Source organism: Hemitrygon akajei, chromosome 19 (genome assembly GCF_048418815.1).
Source record: "Hemitrygon akajei chromosome 19, sHemAka1.3, whole genome shotgun sequence".
In the NCBI taxonomy this organism is placed as follows: domain Eukaryota; kingdom Metazoa; phylum Chordata; class Chondrichthyes; order Myliobatiformes; family Dasyatidae; genus Hemitrygon; species Hemitrygon akajei.
In genome coordinates this window covers 71,487,458-71,509,299 of record NC_133142.1, presented here as the reverse complement: position 1 = coordinate 71,509,299, position 21,842 = coordinate 71,487,458, and the positions used below count along the sequence as shown (strand labels likewise).

Below are 21,842 nucleotides of genomic sequence, written 5' to 3'. Positions count from 1 at the left end.
CTATGCCCCCGTAGAGCGCACAGCCTTCGCTGGCCGTGTGTTGGAGAGGGTGTGCGACCTGCGCGATGAGCTTGTGTCATTTTTATCCAGCCTGCAGAGCCAGAAAGCCCAAGGATTTAAGAGGTTTTTAAGTGACAACAAGGTGATGGCACATGTTCTTTTTTTGTGGGACATCATGTCTCATCTAAATCAACTGTAATTACAAGGCAACAACCACACTGTTGCAGACGTGTACGAGGCGATTGAAGCTTTCCGGTCAAAGCTGAACCTTCTGGAGAGAGACATTCACGGGTGAAAGCTGCACTTTCCACGTCTGTGGGAGCATTGCGAGAAGATCAAAATGCGGGAGGATCCAGTGGTGAAGGATTTTGTGACGAGCCTGGCTGAAAACTTCAGGGAACGATTTGAAAGCTCCCCTAAACTCTCAGGTGACATCCTCCTCTTCCTGAGACAGCTGTTCTCCATTTCGGCTGACGGCCAGTGGACTGCAGAGGCCAAAAGGCTGCTGCCTTCTATAGATGAGGCAACTCTTCAGATGGAGGTCTTGGAAATGGGAACATCTGATTTGCTCAAAGCACAACACAAGGACGTTGGGGTGAGCAATTTTTGGATCAACGTGGTTCCCCAAGCTCAATTCAAAAACACGAAAGCTATTGCAATGCTCCAACTCACACTGTTCCCCTCCATGTACATATGTGAGTCATCGTTTTCTTCAATGAACTCGATCAAGCACCAGGACAGAAACAGACTCTCCAATGCACATCTTGGCCAGTGCCTCAGGATTGCCACAACAGAATACAGGCCCGACATCAGAAAGATTGCCTCATCCCATCGCTATCACTTCTCTCACTGATTAGTGAGTGAATCAATTTATTTTTGTCCATTTGTCAATCTTATTGTGGTATAATAATATTACAACAACAATAATACTGATAATTTCATTTATAGCTACACTTCATACTTCAAATGCTACATAGCTTAATTAAAAAGAACAAATAGATTAAATGAGAGAACAGAAACAGTGAAAAAGGCAATACTACTAAAACTCTGTGTGGAAGAGAAGTGGCGAAGATATGTGTGTGTGTGTGTGTGTGTGTGTGTGTGTGTGTGTGTGTGTGTGTGTGTGTGTGTGTGTGTGTGTGTGTGTGTGTGTGTGTGTGTGTGTGTGTGTGTGTGTGTGTGTGTGTGAGTGAGTGAGTGAGTGAGAGAGAGAGAGAGAGAGAGAGAGAGAGAGAGTATTTTAAGTCCCAAATGAGTTCTCAATATGACAGCTGACAGTTGTGATAGCCAGAGTCATAATTAAATGGTTGGTTTTGGACATTTTGTTTCAAGAGTGCATCTTTTTTTCTTGTGTGACCCACAACACAGGCTTTGAGAATCCCAGGCCTAAATTACTACTACTACTACTAATAATAATGGTAATAGCAGCAACATAAATATCTACCCATAAAACAACTTACTGGCACAATGATAAAAAAAAAACCCTGGACATTTTGGCCCTTGGCTTGGCATGCTTGACATAATTTGGCCCTTGTGTTAAATTAATTGGGGAACCCTGCCTTAACCTATGATTTTTTGCTGCATGACACGCACTGATCACACACCACAGTAAATTCCTAATCCATGTAAATGAATATGGCAAATAGCTAATCCTGCTCCTAAACCTGCTCTCATATAGTCCTATGACGACAAGGGATCAGTGCTGGAGTAAGTCGCACTACCCCTTAAACCATTCAGTGTGCTTAGTGCGACACTGTTCCAGCTTAAGCACTGGTGGTTGGAGTTCAAGCCCAGTGTCCTCTGTAAGGAATTTACACTTTGTCCCCATGGAATGTGTGGTTTTCTCTCAATCCAAAGACCTACCGGGTAGGTTAATTGGTCATTGTAAATTGTCCAATCGTTTGGGTTCAAATTAAAATCAGTGTTGTCAGAGGTTGCTGGGCGACATGGCTCAAAGGCCTACTCCATGCTGTACGTCTAAATAAAATTAATTCAAGTTAGCCCCCACTCCAACCCCGCCATCCATTACCTCCGTCACAGCAATGTAAACTCTTTAGTTCTGTTTTTATAAAGCTGTTTACATTGTCAATACATGTGGGTATTTATGTATTTTTACAGATTTTATTTCGTATCCATACTTTAACCTCTAGCCTTATCAAGTCAAGTCACTTTTATTGTCATTTCAACCATAACTGCTGGTACAGTACATAGTAAAAATGAGATAACGTTTTTCAGGACCATGATGTTACAAGACACAGTACAAAAACTAGACTGAACCATGTAAAAAAAAACAGAGAAAGCTACACTAGACTACAGACCTACACAGGACTGCATAAAGTGCACAAAAACAGTGCAGGCATTACAATAAATAATAAACAGGACAATAGGGCAATGTGTCAGTCCAGGCTCTGGGTATTGAGGAGTCTGATGGCTTGGGGGAAGAAACTGTTACACAGTCTGGTCGTGAGAGCCCGAATGCTTCAGTGCCTTTTCCCAGACGGCAGGAGGGAGAAGAGATTGTATGAGGGGTGCATGGGGTCCTTCATAATGCTGTTTCCTTTACGGGTGCAGCGTGTAGTGTAAATGTCTGTGATGGCGGGAAGAGAAACCCTGATGATCTTCTCAGCTGACCTCACTCTCCGCTGCAGGGTCTTGTGATCCGAGATGGTGCAATTTTTGAACCAGGCAGTGATGCAGCTGCTCAGGATGCTCTCAGTACAACCCCTATAGAATGTGCTGAGGATAGGGGGTGAGAGATGGACTTTCCTCAGCCTTCGCAGAAAGTAGAGACGCTGCTGGGCTTTCTTTGCTATGGAGCTGGTGTTGAGGGACCAGGTGAGATTCTCCGTCAGGTGAACACCAAGAAATTTGGTACTCTTTACGATCTCTACCGAGGAGCCGTCGATGTTCAGCGGGGAGTGGTTGCTCCAGGCCCTCCTGAAGTCAACAACCATCTCTTTTGTTTTGTTCACATTCAGAGACAGGTTGTTGGCTCTGTACCAGTCCGTTAGCTGCTGCACCTCCTCTCTGTAAGCTGACTCATCGTTCTTGCTGATGAGACCCACCACGGTGGTGTCATTGGCGAACTTGATGATGTGGTTCGAGCTGTGTGTTGCAGCACAGTCATGGGTCAGCAGAGTGAACAGCAGTGGACTGAGCACGTAACCCTGGGAAGCCCCCGTGCTCAGTGTGATGGTGTTGGAGATGCTGCTCCTGATCCGGACTGACTGAGGTCTCCCAGTCAGGAAGTCTAGGATCCAGTTGCAGAGGGAGGTGTTCAGGCCCGGTAGGCTCAGCTTTCCAATCAGTTTCTGAGGGATGATTGCGTTGAATGCTGAACTGAAGTCTATGAACAGCAATCGAACGTATGTGTCTTTTTTGTCCAGGTTGGTTAGGGCCAGGTGGAGGGTGGTGGCAATGGCGTCATCTGTTGAACAGTTGGGACAGTACGCAAACTGTAGGGGGTCCAGTGAGGGGGGCAGCAGGGTCTTGATATGCCTCATGATGAGCCTCTCGAAACACTTCATGATGATGGATGTAAGTGCAACGGGACGGTAGTCATTTAGGCAGGACACTGAAGACTTCTTCAGCACGGGGACGATGGTGGCGGCCTTGAAGCATGTTGGAACGATGGCGCTGCTCAGGGAGATGTTGAAGATGTCAGTGAGAACATCTGCTAGCTGGTCTGCACATCCTCTGAGCACTCTACCAGGGATGCTGTCTGGTCCAGCAGCCTTCCGTGGGTTGACCCTGCACAGGGTTCTTCTCACATTGGCCACGGAGAGACACAGCACCTGGTCATTTGTAGGAGGGGTGGACTTCCTCGCCGCCACGTCATTTTCCGCCTCAAAACGGGCGTAGAAGTTATTCAGCGCATCTGGGAGGGAGGCATCACCTGCACAGTCAGGTGATGTTGTCCTGTAATTGGTGATGTCCTGGATGCCCTTCCACATGCACCGCGTGTCACCACTGTCCTGGAAGTGACTGTGGATTAGCTGGGCATGTGCAGACTTTGCCCCTCTGATGGCCCAGGACAGTTTGGCCCTTGGTGCTGTTAGGGCTGCCTTGTCGCCTGCTCTGAAGGTGGAGTCGCGGGACCTCAGCAGCGCACGCACCTCTGCGGTCATCCATGGCTTCTGGTTAGCGCATGTAGTGATGGTCTTGGACAGAGTAACATCATCAATGCACTTGCTGATGTAGCTGGTCACTAATGCTCTGTACTCCTCTAAGTTGGTAGAGTTGCCATCGGTTGCAGCCTCCCTGAACATGTGCCAGTCAGTGTGCTCAAAGCAGTCTTGAAGAGCAGAGATGGCTCCTGCTGGCCAGGTTTTCACCTGCTTCTGAACTGGTCTGAAGCGCCTGACGAGTGGTCTGTATGCTGGGATTAGCATAACAGAGATGTGGTCTGAGTAACTGAGGTGGGGGCGGGGCTCTGCCCGGTATGCGTTGGGAATGTTTGTGTAAACCAGGTCCGACACATTCTCCCCTCTCGTTGCAAAGTCCACATATTAATGGAATTTGGGGAGCACTGATTTAAGGTTCGCGTGGTTAAAATCTCCGGCGACAATAAACAGACCATCAGGGCGTGGTTCTGTAGTTCGCTAATGGCCCCGTACAGTTCACAGAGTTGTTTTTTTTTGTTGCATGTCGCACCTTGACCAACACACTACAGCAATTTCCTAATACATTAGACCATTAGTCAATAAGATATAGGAGCAGAATTAGGCCATTTGGCCCATCAAGTCTGCTCCTACATTTCATCTTAGTCAATCCATTTCCCTCTCAGCCCCAATCTCCTGCCTTCTCCCCATATCCCTTTATACCCTGACTACTCAAGAATCTAACAACCTCTGCCTTAAATATACCCAATGACTTGACTTCCACATCCTCCAGTGGCAACAGATTCCACAGATTTACCACCTGTAAATACATGTAAATGTATATGGCTAATGTATAAAGTTGATCCTCAATCCTAAAGCTGCTCTCATATTCCAGACTGCAATGAAACAAGGAATCAGTGCAGGAGTAAGTAAAAAAAAAACCTTTAAACTTGCTCTACCATTCAACGGCAAATCCTCTAATTCATTGTCCCACCTGACCCCCACAAGTTACTGTTCCCCCTGAATTGGAGATACACGAATTTTCTTGCATCTAAAATGGAAACCCTATCTCAAGCCCTGTTGGCCGATATTAAACTGGAAAAAACAACACGTAATGCAGAACCAGATATGTGCTAGGGTTTGCTGTAGCCCTGTTGTCCATGAGAAAGGTCATCACAGCTGTATAAAAACAGAAGGATTTCAGCAGCAGTGCAGAACCGAGGTGCGCAGAGCACAACTTGGCCTCACAGTGCAAAGGTGGTGTAGGGTCTGTGGTAAAAATGGGTAAGGGATCAAAGCTCAAGACAATAAAAATCTGGGGAACTCACATTCAGGACCTGTGCTCATATCCATGTATTGGAGTGAGGGAGCATGGCAGGAACATGAAGCTGAACAAGAGGGGTACAAGCAGGCTTTTTCTACTAGAACTACAAAGATATAGGTTAAGGGTGAAAGGTGAAATGCTTAAAAAGAACACAAGGGGGAACTTCTTCATTCAGCGAGTGGTGAGTGTGTGGAATGAGTTGCAAGCTGAAGCGGTAGATGTGGATTTCATTTCAACAGTTAAGAAGTTTTGATAAGTACATGGATGGGAGGGGTCTGAAGGGTTATGGGCCAGGTGCAGGTCGATGGGACTAGGCAGGATAATAATTCAACATGGCATTGACAGCATGGTTTCCCAAGAGAAAATTCTTACCTGGCAAACCTCTTGAAAATCTTTGAAGAAATAACAAGCAAGATAGACAAAGGAGAATAAATGGATATTATGAACAAGTGGTGTTCCGCAGGGGTCTGTGTTGGGACTGATTCTTTCTACTTTAAATGTCAATGATTTAGATGATGGAACTGATGACTTTTTTAGACAAGTTTGCAAATAATACAAAGATAGGTGGAGGGCCAGGTAGTGTTGAGGAAGCAGGGAGGCTAGAGAAGGACTTAAAGAGATTAGGAGAATGGGCAAAGAGGTGGATGGAATATAGCGATAGGAATTCAGAATCAGAATCAGGTTTATTATCACCGGCATGTGATGTGAAATTTGTTAACTTAGCAGCACCAGTTCAATACAATACATAATCTAGCAGAGAGAGAAGAAAAATTAATAATAAGTAAAATGAAATATAATAATAAATAAGTAAATCAATTATGTATATTAATTAGATTTTTTTTAATGTGCAAAAACAGAAATACTGTATATTTAAAAAAAAGTGAGGTGGTGTCCAAAGCTTCAATGTCCATTTAGGAATCAAATGGCCGAGGGGAAGAAGCGGTTCCTGAATCACTGAGTGTGTGCCTTCAGGCTTCTGTATCTCGTACCTGATGGTGACAGTGAGAAAAGGCCATGCCCTGGGTGCTGGAGGTCCTTAATAATGGACACCGCCTTTCTGAGACACCGCTCCCTGAAGATGTCCTTAAGATGCTCATACACTTTGGTAAAAGAAATAAAAAGGTTGGCTATACGCTAAATGGAGAAAAATTTAAAATGTGAGATGTAAAGCGACTCGGAAGTCCTCATGCACGATTCCCTACAGGTTAATTTGCAGATCGAGTCGGTGGTAAGAAAGGCAAATACAATGCCAGTATTCTTTCCAGCAGATTAGAATATAAAAGCAAAGATGTTAAGTCAAGTCACTGGTGAGGTCTCATTTGCAGAACTGAGCACAGTTTTGGGCTCCTTATCTAAGTAAGGTTTGGAGATGATTCAGTTGAGGCTTACAAGAATGATTCTGGGAATGAAAGATATTCTGGGCCTGTACTCCCTGGAATTCAGAAGAATGAAAGGGGATCTTATTGAAACCTATCAAATATTGAAAGGCCTTGATAGAGTAGATTTGAAGAGGATGTTTTCGAAGGTGGGGAAGTCTAAGACCAGAGGGCACAGCCTCAGAATCAAGGACGTTCATTTAGAACGGAGATGAGGAATTTCTTTAGCCAGAGAGTGGTGAATCTGTGGAATTCTTTGCCACAGGTGGATGATGAGGCCATTGGATATACTTAAGGCAGAGGTTGATAGATTCTTGTTTAGGCAGCACACAAAAAAATATGGGGAGAAGCAGGAGATTGAGGCTGAGAGGAATCAGCCATGATAAAATGACAGAGCAGACTCAATAGGCCAAATGGCCTAATTATTCTCCTCTATCTTATGGTCTTAAGCATGGGCTAGATTGTCCTAGGTTGTTTCTGTGCTGTACTGTTCTATGACTAAGAACACTGTGAGCTATACCAATGACCTGGTGGACCAGATGCGTGAGGAACAGTGGTGCTTTGGGCAGGAAAGGCTAACTTTGTCACCCACGTGGCAAAGAAACTTCTGGCTTTTCAGAGCCACTTTTCAATTAACACCTAAAGGCAATACCTTGTTCAGGAATGTCCTGGGATGTGAGAACACTTCTCAAGTCAACGTGACTGTGAGCATTAAAAATTGGTACAGTCAGATTCTTCCTGTAGCTCACTCTCCATTACTTTTGAGCAAAACAACTTTTAAAAGGATCACTTGGTTTGTTCAATTTATGATCTCTATAATCAGGATTAACTGCAGTCCTTCAAATATCCCTTTTTGTCCCACTGTCTAAGTAAAAATAAAACACAATTTGATGATAACTTTGACCATCCAATCATGGACTGCAATTTGGCATGAAAAATCTCACATATGGGAAACAAATACACGTTTTAACATTATTTTTGGTCTGGCATCACGCCGGGAAGGTGGGGGGGGGGGGGGTGGCCAACACCTATAAAAAAAGCTCTTGATAATTTGGCCTAACATCTGCCTCTCTAGACAATTAAGAGAAAAAGCTGGACTAATAATGCAGAGAATAGGGTTCAAATCCCAGCAGGCCAGTTTAAATCCAATTTAAGTAAACTTAGAATATCTTCTCATTATACAAATGAAAGTTAATAGCAATAATGGAGGCCATGAAATCACCAGATCATCATTTTTAAAAACCATGCTGATCACTGTTGAGGCAAGAGATTTGTTGTCCTTTTGAAGTCTGGCTAACTCCACCATGGACAATCACAAGCCCAGTCGGGAAAGGAGGAGGCCGAGCACGGGGCTAGCAATGCCATTTCATAAAAACCCAGCACGAAGCAAACACCAATGGCAACACTAAAGGCTACAATTATACCAGTGCCAAAGAAAATAATGTGGGCTTCTTTAATGGCTATCACCCGGTAGCACTCACATCGACAGTGATGAAATGCTTTGAGAGGTTGTCATGACTAGACTGAACTCCTGCCTCAGCAAGGACCTGGACCCATTGCAATTTGCCTACATCACGCAGATGCAATCTCCATGGCTCTTCACACAGTTTTAGACCACATAGACAGCACAAACACCTACGTCAGGATGCTGTTCATCGACTATAGCTCAGCATTTTATACCATCATTCCCACAATCCTGATTGAGAAGTTGCAGAGCCTGGGCCTCTGTACCTCCCTCTGCAATTGGATCCTCGACTTCCTAACCGGAAGACCACAATCTGTGCGGATTGGTGATAACATATCCTCCTCGCTGATGATCAACACTGGTGCACCTCGGGTGTGTGCTTAGCCCACTGCTCTACTCTCTGTATACACATGCCAGTGTGGCTAGGCATCGCTCAAACACAATCTACAAATTTGCTGATGATACAACCATTGAATCTCAGGTGATGACGAGAGGGTGTACAGGAATGAGATATGCCAACTAGTGGAATGGTGCCGCAGCAACAACCTGGCACTCAACATCAGAAAGACAAAAGAGCTGATTGTGGACTTCAGGAAGGGTAAGACAAAGGAACCCATACCAATCCTCAGAGGGATCAGAAGTGGAGAGAGTGAGCAGCTTCAAGTTCCTGGGTGTCAAGATCTCTGAGGATCTAACCTGGCCCCAACACATTGATGTAGTCATAAAGAAGGCAAGACAGCGGCTATACTTTATTAGGAGTTTGAAGCGATTTGGCATGTCAACAAATACACTCAAAAACTTCTATAGTTGTACAGTGGAAAGCATTCTGACAGGCTTCATCACTGTCTGGTGTAGAGGGGCTACTGCACAGGACCGAAAGAGGCTACAGAAGGTTGTAAATCTAGTCAGCTCCATCTTGGGTACTAGCCTACAAAGTACCCAGGACATCTTCAGGGAGCAGTGTCTCAGAAAGGCAGCGTCCATTATTAAAGACCTCCAGCACCCAGGGCATGGCCTTTTCTCACTGTTACCATCAGGTAGGAGGTACAGAAGCCTGAAGGCACACACTCAATGATTCAGGAACAGCTTCTTCCCCTCTGCCATCTGATTCCTAAATGGATTTCAAAGTTTTGGACACTACCTCACTTTTTTAATATACAGTATTTCTGTTTTTGCACATTTTTAATAATCTATTCAATATACATAATTGATTTACTTGTTTATTTATTATGTTTTATTTTATTTTTTCCCTCCCTCTGCGAGATTATAGATTGCATTGAACTGCTAATGCTAAGTTAACAAATTTCACGTCACATGCCAGTAATAATAAACTTGATTCTGATTCTGACGCTCCAATGACCTTATCCCTGAGTGGGGAAGGATCCTCGCCTAGAAAACGTAAAAAACCATACAGTGAAAGCTGAAGCCACAGGGCCGATCAACCTTCGCCCAGGACAGAAGACGAGTGAGCTGCTGCTGCCAACCAGTGCCCCAGGAGGAGAATAGGCTAAAGAAGAGGATGATGTGTAGGTCTATCCAAGACACTACACTGCTCTCGGACCAAGTTGCACAGTATAACTGGCAAGAATATGCGATATTACAGCTTTCGTACTGCATTTACGATGGACAATAAATGTCGCTTTGCCAGCAGTGGCTGCACCCTGTGAATCCATTAACAAACCTCACAAAGTGGCTTAGTATTCCAGTACATTGAAAGTCCAGGTAAAAATAGTTACTCAGAGATGTTATACTCTATCTGCATAGCCATGTGTTTCTGACCTTTATTGCCAACAGTGATCCCCCAAACTATCAACTGGACATGGTTTGGCAGAAAACTAAAGTTACAAACCTCAACCTTGCGGAACCGGGAGCACCTGGTGTTCTTGTACTATACAGTATCACAGACAGGTAGTGTTCCCCAGCACAAATAACCCCAGGCAACGATGGCAAAGCCACTTATTGAACCACTGCTCAATATAAATATAATAATAACAAAAATAATCATATTTCAGTGTTTTCTCCCAGATTTGCATCAGGTTTTTATAACCCAATAAATCTTTTCACCTGCCACAAATCACAAAGAGCTGGCCCCATAACTTGGGAAAACACTTGCCTCAAGGTTTTTTTATTTAACTCACTCAAAGAAAGGAAGAATGTAGCAATGAGCAGTGAGGGTGGCCAGGTTTGACACCACACACTGTGTTTATACAACACCAGCATTGTGGTAATACTCTCACTGTGTAATACACCCACTGGACAATTGTGTGACCTTAATGTTAATATTGGCTGATTCATGAAGGGGGTCTTCGAGAGAAGAGAAAACACTCAATTCTGCTCTTCTCCATACCACCTCTCCACACCTCACCTCTTGCTTCTGTTGAAGTCTACACAGATCTGACTGCCTGGCAGATCAGGACATGATGGCTAGTACCCTGGTGGTTAACAAGGTGACCAATGCAATCATGGAGCATCAACACCTCAGCTAACAGGCCACCTCCAGTGTTTCCATTGGAGCTTCTGAAAAAGGGAATGCCAGGCCCAAAATATGTCTGCATCTATAACAGGAAGATTCGCTGTCTCTTGTGAAATGGTCCCAAATTTCAAAGGTGCTGCCAGGCTGTGCCCTGTTTCTCACACTTCCATAGCAGCCTTTGCAATCATGAGAATCATCTAAGCAACCCTGACCTCGAGCTTGTCAGCCTCGAAACGGCAACTCTTTATTCCTCTCTATAAATGCTGCCTGACTTGCTGAGTTCCTTCAGCATTATGCATGAGTAGCTCTCCAAGATATTCCCTTTGTCCCATTTCCCAGCATTCCGGCATTTTTGCATGTGTTGCTGGAGATTCATTTTGTAAAGTGGAAAAGAGGACTTGATCCAGTGGGAAGAGGTGTTTGAGACAGAACCTTGAAATGAATTTTCCTGGGCCGAGATTCCAACTTGAGCTGGGTTCGTCAGTTGTTCCACAGGAAAATGCCAAAGGCTTGGGCCTGAAGTTTGTCAAACATGTCCTTTTTTGGACAGAAAAAGAATGTTTCTGGGTGTCAACATTTCTGAGGATCTATCCTGGACCCAACACATTGATCAATTACAAAGAAGGCATAACAGCATCCATATTTCATTAGGAGTTTGAGGAGAATTGGTATGCCACCAAAGACACTCTCAACTTCCTACAGCTATACCGTGGAGAGCATTCTAACTGGTTGCATCACTGTCTTGTGTGGAGGGGCCACAGCAGAAGATCTGAAGAAAGTTGTAAGCTCAGCCACCTTCATCACGGGTACTCGGCTCCCCAGCATCCAAGGTGATGCCTCAAAAAGGCAGCATCCATCATAGAGGACCCCCATCACCCAGGTCATGCCCTCTTCTCATTGCTGCCATCAAAGAGGAGGTACAGGAGCCTGAAGACACACACTCAATATTTCAGAAACAGCTTCCATCCCTCCACCATCAGATTTCTGAATTGACAATGAACCCACGGACATCACCTCAGTATTTCCACCCTCTCTGTTTGCACTACTTGCTTAATTATTTTTAATATATACTGATTGTGATTTACACTTTGTACGGTGTTTTGCACCGTACTGTTGCTGCAAATCAACACATTTCATAACATTTCATAACATAACAAGCATTCTGATTCTGAATGCTTGGCACCAGTAAATGTACAAGAGTATTCTCTGAGTGGCGTGGCCAACATTTATCATTAACCATCGCATGCAAAAGCAGCTCCACTGGTCACTTCTCTCACCTGAGGCTGGTGTGATCTCCGTGTGCCCTGGCTGCTTCCTGAGCCAACACCGAGTGGAGCTGTGAGCAACGTGGTGTCTGTGGCTGTTGGAAAAAGAAACCACTCACGGCAGAAAGAGGGGACTAAAGTGTCTCAATTTACTATGAGCCCACATTCAACATTGTTTACTGGTATTCTTCAGTAAACGAGTGTAAAGGAGAAAGAAATGATTGTGACTTTGAATCCATGCAGCTTAAAAAACAACTCCAGCACCGACACTCCCAACCCAACTGTGAAAGGAGGAGGCTTTGGCATGGGGCAGTAACCCCACCCCGTAAAAACCCCAGTGCTACAGAAATGCCACTAGAAACTCCAAAGACCTCAAGGGCTCCGTGAGCCAGTAGAGGTAATAAAAAACCCACAAAAAATATAAATATAAAAGCAATCCTATAAAACACAATGTACAAATTACTGTTGGAGTGTGGCCGCAGGTTATATAATCTTATGTACAAACTGTATGTGTGAATCTTCCTGCTGAAATACATTTCGCCCTGACACAGAACAGGATGTGGTTTGACATCATGAAGAGATCCAGAAAACCACATGCTTTGTTGGACGCCAGCATCTCTGGAACTTGGTGCAATCTGGGACCACATCTGTGCCAATGGGAAGGATTGTAGTGCGTCCCCAGATTGTAATGTGGCAAAGGAAGTGTCAAGTGCCTGCCGGGAAACCCAAGATTCCCTGTGGAGTTTCGAGCAGGTCTCTGTGCTTCAACACCTGATACAGAAAAACAAACAAAGGTGTTTCCCAGGGACGTAACTGGCTTGTTAAAGGGGATGAGGCAAATTCAGAGGACATAACATGGGGCAGAAAATGGCAGGACAAATGATGTTTAAAAGCACGCAGACAAATGGCAAGTGACATATGAAGTGAGACTCAGAAAAGGAATTCAGCTTAGTACAGACACTAGGGCCAATGTCAGATCAGCCTTGTCAAAGCATACCATGAAACGTGTCATCCGTGTCACGACCAACGTAATCTAAGAATGTGCTCGGAGCATCCTGCAAGACCCTCCATGCTTCCAGTGCCAACATATTCACGTCCACAAGTTACTATGCCATGCATCATCTGAATGTTGAAGAAAACTGCAATGCCCACAAGAAACCCACACGGTCATGGGGAGAACACAAAAACTCCTTACAGGCAGTAGTGGGAATTAAACCCCCGATCACTCATGTTATGCTAGCCACTACACTGCTGCGCTGCTGTATCCTACCGCAATGAGCAGTAAACAGAGTAATGACAGTGAACAATTATAGTGTGTGAAAACAAGTGGGAAATATGAACAGTTCTGCTAGGATGCTGACTCTATTCGACTCTGGATATCGCCATGACACGCATTTTGAGGCACAGTGTGGAATCGGCCCTTTCAGCCATACTGCCCAGCAACCCAACGATTTCATCTCAGGACAATTTACAAAGACAATTAAATTATTAACAGGTATGTCCTTTGGACTGTGGGAGGGAACATGAAGGACATACAAACTCCTCACTGAACTCTGCATTCTGCACCCCGAGCTGTAATAACATTGTGCTATCTGGTACAATACTGTGACACCCCCCGTCTTCTTTTAGGAAGACTCTTTTAAAGCAGTTTCCCTACAGAGCCTCACTCATTTGTCTTGATTACACACTGCCACAGCCACCCCAATCAAGTTGTAAGAAGAAGGGTCTCCAACAGTCTGACTCGACTACAATTGCCCCAAGTTATCCTGAGGGGAAAGGTGGGTGAGGTGGGGTGGGTGCAGAAGGATGATGAAAGAAGCTGGGAGGGGAGAGGTGGAAGAGACAAAGTGTTGAAGAAGGAATCTAATAGGAGGGGATAGTGGAATTGGGGAAGGAGACTGGAAACAAGAGAGAGGTGATGGGCTGATCATGAGGCTCTGGGAGAAGAGGTCAGAGTCATTAATCTGTCACCCCCAATCCACCTGAATCACTTTGAAGGACTCTTCATCTCATGTTCTCAATTTTTATTGCTTATTTATTATTATTGTTAGTTTTTCATCTTGGTATTTTAACACTTCATTGTCTTTTGCACATTGATTGATTGTCCTATTGGGTATTCTTTGATTCTATTATGTTTCTTGCATTTACTTTGAATGTTCACAAGAAAATGAATCTCAGGCCTTGATGATAAACCACTCTCCATTAATTTCCGCTTTTATCCCTAGAAAGGAAAGGCTGCTTACCATTTGTCTCTTGCAGGCTTCCGGACAGGTGCATTAGCCCTGCACTGCCGGCCCTGTCTTTAGTGCTGTCTCCACACACATAGATCTGTAAACAAGAAAATACAATGTTATGGACTTCTGCTGGAACATCAGAGCCAAAACACAAATTGTTATTTTAAAAAACTCAAAGGAAAATACTGCAGATGCTCTAAATCTGAAATAAAACAGAAGGGCAGGCTGCTCTCTCGAAGTTAACAGGCATAGAATCATTGTGAAATACAGCACAGAAACACGCCCTTCGAGCCGCTGAGTCTGTGCCGAACAGTTCTTTCCACAATCCTACCAACACCCTCCCTTAAAATTCGACCACTCATCTATACAAGAGGGCAAAGTTTCAAGTCAGTGGGACTTCACCAGAGTTCTTTCTTGCTCCTTTGATTACAAATTGACCCAGTGCTTCTTGTGCTGGCTTTACAACAAATTAGCCCTTTGGCCCTGAGTTTTATAAGATCAAATTGAAAAGGGGTGATCGTGGAAAAGAGGAGAGCTAAGCTGAAATGGTTGCCTCAAGAGGACACAGGTTTAAGGTGCTGGTTAGTAGGTACAGAGGAGACGTCAGGGGTAAGTTTTTTACTCAGAGTGGTGTGTGCGTGGAATGGGCTGCCGGCAACGGAGGTGGAGGCAGATACGATAGGGTCTCTTAAGAGGCTTTTGGATAGGTACATGGAGCTTAGAAAAATAGAGGGCTATGGGTAAACCTAGTAATTTCTGAGGTAGGGATGTGTTCGGAACAACTTTGTAGGCCAAAGGGCCTGTATTGTGCTGTCGGTTTTCTATGTTTCTAAAACCCTGGGCAGAGGATCTAACTTCAAACCAGCAAGATTAAACCTTACCACTAACTTCAACATAAACAAGTCCATGAAAGGAAGTTTTATAAAGTGGTGGCACTGCAGCACACTGGTTAGCATACTATTTAAACGCAAGTTGTAAGATCAGCGTTCAACTCCCATGTCTGTACGTAAGGAGTTCGCACATTTCCCCCCATGACCACAAGGCTGCTCTGATTTCCTCCCACATTTCAAAAGACGGGCAGATTAGGGTTAGTGAGTTGTGGGCACACAATGCTGGTGCTGGAAATGCAGCGATACATGTGGGCTACACTCAGTAAATTCTCAGACTCTGTTGGTCATTGACGTAAACAATGGTTTTCACCTTACAGTTCGCTGTTTCGACGTACATGTGACAAATAAAACTAATCTTTTAAATAATTCAGTGATCTCATCAACTGTGTAAATCAGCCCACTTCAATTCTTTTTGACATTAATGTCCTTGCAATGGACCAATGGCGGAGGAAGAGCAGAGGTCAAACTCTGCCTGGCTTGAAATGGACCAACGGGCTGCAAGAAAGAGCAGAGGTCAAACCCTGCCTGGCTTTGAAGCAGGCCTCTCGCTGAAATGATCAGCGGCATGGTTGTCTCAATGACAGCGCTCCACCGCCACCACCACGCTAAACAAAAGTCTGGGCGTGAAAAGAGTTGAAAAGCTGTGTGGAAAACCATGGGGAGAAACCTTTGATGAATTTGCAAACTTGTTGGTGGGACATTTTTGTTTTTCACACCATTCTCTAGGGAGCGTTGTGCATGAAAATCCCAGGAGTTCAGCAGTTTCTGAGACACTCAAACCACCAATTCTTCCACTGTCAAAGTCGCTTGGATCATATTTCTCCCTCATTCTGAATTTTGGTCTAAGCAACAGCTGAACCTCTTGACCACGTCCGCATGTTTTAATGCTTTGCGTTACTGCTACGTGATTGACTGATTAGATATCTGCATGAACAAGTAGTACACAGGTGGATCTGATAGAGTGGTCACTGAGTCTCATTGTCAATTATTGTTGAAATAGTTGGCACAGTTGCATAGCGGTTAGTGTAACGCAGTTACAGAGTTACCAACCCGGGTTCAATTCTGCCGATGTCTGTAAGGAGTTTGTACTTTCACCCTGTGACTGCATGGGGTCCTCCCGATTCTCCAGTTTCTTCCCACATTCCCAAAACGGGGATTGGTAGGTTAACTGGTCATACAGGTATAACCAGGAAGCACAGACTTGATGGGCTGTATCTCCAAATAGATAAAAGTAGGTTAGTCACACATGTGCCGCTTATTTTATGTAACTCAATGCACAGCTAGAATAATTCCGGATCAACAGTCCAGTCTTCTCCGTACAAACTGAGTCACCTTGTTCGAGTATCAGCCGCAGGCTGCTACACTGGCCAAACCTCCAGCGGCAACACAGCTCAAAGGGCAGAAGAACCTGTGCCATCCTCGATCTCAATATACAAATGAACCAAGCAGGAACAGGTGCAAGGACAAGATGGCAACCAGCTTCAAACTTAAATACACGCAGTGCTGTAGTCATTCAGTAACCAGTTTTGCACTGGAGTAGTCTGGATTATTGACCCAGAACCTCCCAGCTGTGCAGTGAGTTCAAATCCCAATAAGGCAGCTGGGAAATTTAAATTCCAGGACTGAGATAAATTTAAAGTCATATGCTGGATTCAGTAAAAACCTTTAAGTTCAGAAAAGGTTATCTGTTGCCCTTATCCTGACTGGGATACATTGACCTGACTAGCCTCTACAAAGTGGGACAGTTCGCAGGGAAATTAGGGATGACCATAAATATGGGCCTTGCCAGAGACACCCACATCCTTTGAACTATACCAAAAATTGTAAATTCTTCTTTCAGAAGAATTCATGGCCCACTTGGACTTTATAGCATCTGAACCAACAAGGAGGTCCTCATTGATCATCCTACAGACACTCTTTCAAGGAAAACAGAAAATCAAATAACAGCCTGAGAGAGCCCATCTACAAGTAATCCACACAGCTGACCAAATATTTGTCAGAACCCTGGACTTCCACAACCGCCCAGCAGACTTGGCCCGAAGCTGGCTTTCACTCACACACCGGGCATTTGTTCATTCACCCTCAGTGAATGACTTTGTCAGGAGCCCTAACAGAGACGTATTCAACTCCTGGGTGGGTCCAGCAAAAACTCCCGACAAAATATCTGCTTTACTTACAGCATTTTTTGGAGAGAGAACTTTAATTGGCTGGATTCTTGGGTTAATAATTTAAGCGTTTATTGAAGTCAAAACCAAGCCTGGCCTATCTTACTGTTGAACATAAATTGCCTTCTTTTATACTTTATTTGCCTCTCTGTGTGCCGTTTTCCTATTGAATTTCTTTGTTTCACTGCGAGTGCCCACAAGGGTAGCATACGGTGACATATACACACTTTGATAATAAATTTACTTTTAACGATGAAGGGTTATAAATTGCATTCAAGAGGTTGATAGGCTTCTAAGCCATCAGTATGGAGTGAAATCTTCAATCTTTAAGATAATTAAAGCAGCTGTAAGGAAAGAAGCTATCCCTTGATAATGGGCTAAATTTAATCACAAAAAATGCTTTGAAATTAAAGCTTAGCTAATGAAAGGAAGAACTTCCTCAAAAAAAAAACTTCAGTCAGGAAACTACTGGGGTTACGTCCACAGAGATTCAAAACTGCATGAGCTGAGATCTGCTCCAGCATCCATTCAAAATCAAGAAATCAAGATTGTTTAATGTCATTTCCAGTACGCAGGTGTAAAGGAAAGCAAAATAATTACTATAGCTCTAACGCAGTGCGAAAAAACACAACAGATAAAGAACACAATTAAAAACACAATAAGTATAAATACATAAGATAGCTTATAGACATAGATTGATTATATGTCCATAAAGTGACACTAGGCACAGGAGTGTCTGTATATGAGGTGACTGACAGGAAATGATAAAGTGGTGGTGTTTGGGGTGTGGAGGGGTGGGCTAGTGGGTGGAGCTGTTGATCAGCCTTACGGCTTGAGGAACGTATATGTTTTTGAGTTTGATGGTCCTGGCGTGGATGCTACGTAGCCTCCTCCCTGATGGGAGTGGGAGGGACAGTCCGAGTGCATGGTGGGTGTCACAATGTTACTGGCCCTTCTCCAGGGGGATACTTTCTGTATATATGGAGTTATGATACAGAACTACTTGAAGAACATACAGATTCACAGGGCAGAATGGCCTCTGCCTATTTCCAAACTAACCCTACACAGGAACTGGGTTGCAAAATACAAACAGACTATTTATTAGGCAACACATAAAACAGTGTGGGACTGTTACCTCTTGCCAAGAATCACTTTGTCACTTCACCCAGTCTTACTTTATGTACATAGAAGCAGTCTATGGATACAAGGTAATCATATGGATTTATGGCCACACAAACAGTTACTTGTACATTGTGCTTTACAGGATTACTTTTATATTTCTATTTATTCTGCTTTTTATATTGCCTTGGATCCATAAGAATGACAATAAACAAGCTGGAATCCAAAAAGAGCAAATCACTGTGGGTCAAGCGGCATCTGTAGAGGCAAAGGGATGGTCAAAGTTATCAAACTACATCTATGTGACCACAGACAACCCTGGATTCATTTTCTTGTAGTATACTCAATAAATTCATAATAGAATAATAGAGTTGATGAAAGACTGCACTAACCAGTGTGCAAGAAAAACATTAAATACTAAAATAAAAAATAATAATAAATAATTAAATATTAAATAACATGAACATGAGATGAAGAGTCTTGAAAGAGAGTCCAAAAGTTGTGGGAATATTTCAGTGATAGGACAAGTGATGTTGAATAAAGTTCTCCCCTTTGGTTCAAGAGCCTGATGGTTGAGCGGTAATAACTGTTCCTGAACCTGGTGATGTGAGTCGGGAGGCTCCTGTCCCACCTTGCTGATGGTGGTACAGGAGGAGAACATACTCTGGGTGGTGGAAGTTCCTGATAATTGACGCAGTTTTCTGGAGACAACACTCTGTGTACATATGCTCAAAGGTGGGAGGGCTTTACCTGCGATGGACTGGGCCATATCCACTACTTTTTGTAGGATGTTCAGATCGAGACCCTACCTTAGGACTTCAGATTTAGTGTCTACAGTCTCTCGTGTCTTCAATTAATAAGCTCTTTTCATTTCTAGATGGGTTGCTCACCAGAACATTACACAGCTCTATCTCTGACTCAGTTCATCTATTCCTTTTCAAGGATCTCATCAGCTTCAGACTCGATATTCCTAGCTACAGCCTAGCTCTGTAATTCGGAGCTTGCTCAGAACACTGCTTTACCAAGTTCCATTCGGCCATCGTCCTTCCGCCTTTTCTCAACCAACACGACCACACATCCGGCAGCTTCTCATTTTGAAATTTTTACACTGGCGTTTATATTCTTCAGTACCATCAACCTTTGCACATCTGAATGTCGTTCAGCACTTTCAACCTTTGTAGTCAGCTGCTTCAAACAGTTAAAAGCAAAAGCTCTGGAAATCCCTCCCACTCTCTCTTCACTTCTCTCTCCTCTGATCACTCCTTACGTAGCCAGGTATCATCTTTGTCTGGACGCACTTCAGTGAAACTCCTTGCAATGTATCTGAACTGCTGAATGTACACCACAATGGTAGCCACTGTTATATTTAGCTTTTATGTTCTCATGATTCCTTAAGGTTGTTCTAGCTGGGGGAGGGGGAGGGGGAGGGGGTGTAGTGGGGATAAGCTCCCACTAGCTATTAAATGCTCCCAATGACATGCATTTCAAATGGCCTCTGACAACCAAGTCTAACTCCCGGCCTTCATGTGTGGCTTAGCTACTAAGCCCGGCAGAACCACTTCTACTGACAGAAGAAGGGGCAAAAGCAGGTTACTGATACCTTCAAAACAGTTACTTCGGGCAGATAGGGCTTGTCAGAAGTGGTTAGCAGCTCATCTAGAAGGAAAACCCTGATCTCACACCACCACTGGTTTTTGGCTATACTCATTCATGAGAAAGGCTTTGGGTGAAAACCCAAAGCAAAACTCCAGAGCTGGAGTCCCTAAAGCAGTCCTACATTGAGTTCAGTTCTGACTGGCAACTCCTGTGACGCCATTGTGCTAAAATGGTCTCTGGCCATTCATCAGCCATGTGGAGTGGGGTGTCCTGCTGCGCAGACAACAGCTTGATCTCCATATTGGACTGCACAGGCTTGCTTATTAACAACCAAAGTAGACCCCGACCAACAGAGGGCCTTAATGACCTTTGACCAGAGACACTGTGAACGCCTCTGTGGATAACTTGGCTCCATCCAAGCACAAGCACCAACAGGCTTTTCAAAAATGTTGTGAAGCTAGCTCAAGGCCAATGCCACAACAACATGGCATCCAATTAAGTTTGCTCCTTGGTTTCCGGAGCATCATTTTATTCATCTCAAGCACCAACAGAACGTACTCATCGGGGGGTAAGAGATAATTTCAGGGAAAGTGACACCAGAGTCCCAAACGACAACAAGTCTAATCACATTTGGGCTGTGATAAAAGGGGGAATAACACAAAAGATTAAAGGTTGAGAAAGTAAAACCCTGTGCTCTCCACAGGAAGACCTTGATTTGCCTCAAACAAATAAACATAAAAATAAGCTTTATTGGCCACATGCACGCCAAAACATAAGAGTGAAATCCAGTTGCAAGAAAAAACTTGAGAACCCTTTGCAATTACCCGGTTTGCTACATTAATTACTCATAAAAATGTGATCTGATCTTCTTCTAAGTCACAATAATAGACAAACACAATCTGCCTAAACTAATAACAAATGAACAACTGTATTTCTTCTCGTCAATACTGAGTACAGTACACCATTTAAACAATCACAGTCTAGGTTCAAAAACAACATCTGGGATAATCTCTTCTACAAAAGCTATTTGGGTCAGGTGTTCCAATCAATGAGATGTGATTGGAGGTGTGGGTTGTAGAGGTGCTCTGCCCTATAAAAAAAGACACAAAGTCAAGTTACTGACAGAGCCTGCTTTTCTCAAGAAAGATATGTTTATGTGCGCCATGCCTCAAACAAAACATTTTAGAGGACCTTAGTAGAAGAATTGTAGAGAAGCCTGAAGCTGCAAAAGGCTACAAAAGCACCTTGAAAGACCTGAGTGTTCATCAGTCCACAGTCAGAGAAATTGTCTACAAATGGAGGAAACTCAGTACTGTTGAAACTCTCCCTAGGAGTGGGCATCCTGCAAAGATCACAACGTGCAATGCTGACGGTGGTGTAAAAGAACCAAAGGGTAACAGCAAAGGACCTGCAGAATTCTCAAGAACTTGCTAAAGTCTCTGTTCACGTGTCCACTAAAGGAAAAATACTGAACGAGAATGGTGTTCACGGAAGCTCACCATGGAGGAAACCACTGCTTCCCAAAACAAACATTGCTGCACGTCTCAAAGTACCACCTGGATGTTCCACACTTCTGTGACAATGTTCTGTGGGCAGATGAGACAAATGTTGAACTTTTTGGCAGAAATGCATGTTGCAATGTTTGGAGGAAGAAGGGTACTGCACACCAACACCAACACCTCATCCCAACTGTGAAGCATGGTGGAATGAGCATCATGGTTTAAGGCTGCTTTGCTGCCTCAGGGCCTGGCAGCTTGCAATCATTGAGTGAACAATTAATTCAAAATCATACCAAGGTATTTTACAGGAGAATGTCAGGGCAGCAGTCCGTCACC

General features: G+C 43.9%; 1 protein-coding gene across 6 annotated transcripts in view; it reads right to left on the bottom strand.

Moving 5' to 3' along the window:
- The window catches only part of plxnb1b (plexin b1b), a 379,931-nt gene that overhangs the window by 190,550 nt on the left and 167,539 nt on the right, over positions 1-21,842 (bottom strand). For 5 of the 6 annotated variants that reach the window (XM_073072817.1, XM_073072818.1, XM_073072811.1 and 2 more), the window contains exons 2-3: positions 14,247-14,331; positions 12,016-12,098 (exon numbers count right to left, since the gene is read on the bottom strand). In XM_073072817.1, the coding sequence (XP_072928918.1) occupies positions 12,016-12,098; positions 14,247-14,249 (86 nt within the window). In that variant the 5' untranslated portion in view covers positions 14,250-14,331. The remainder of the gene's footprint in view (positions 1-12,015; positions 12,099-14,246; positions 14,332-21,842) is intronic. The other variant, XM_073072813.1, reaches the window with a different exon arrangement.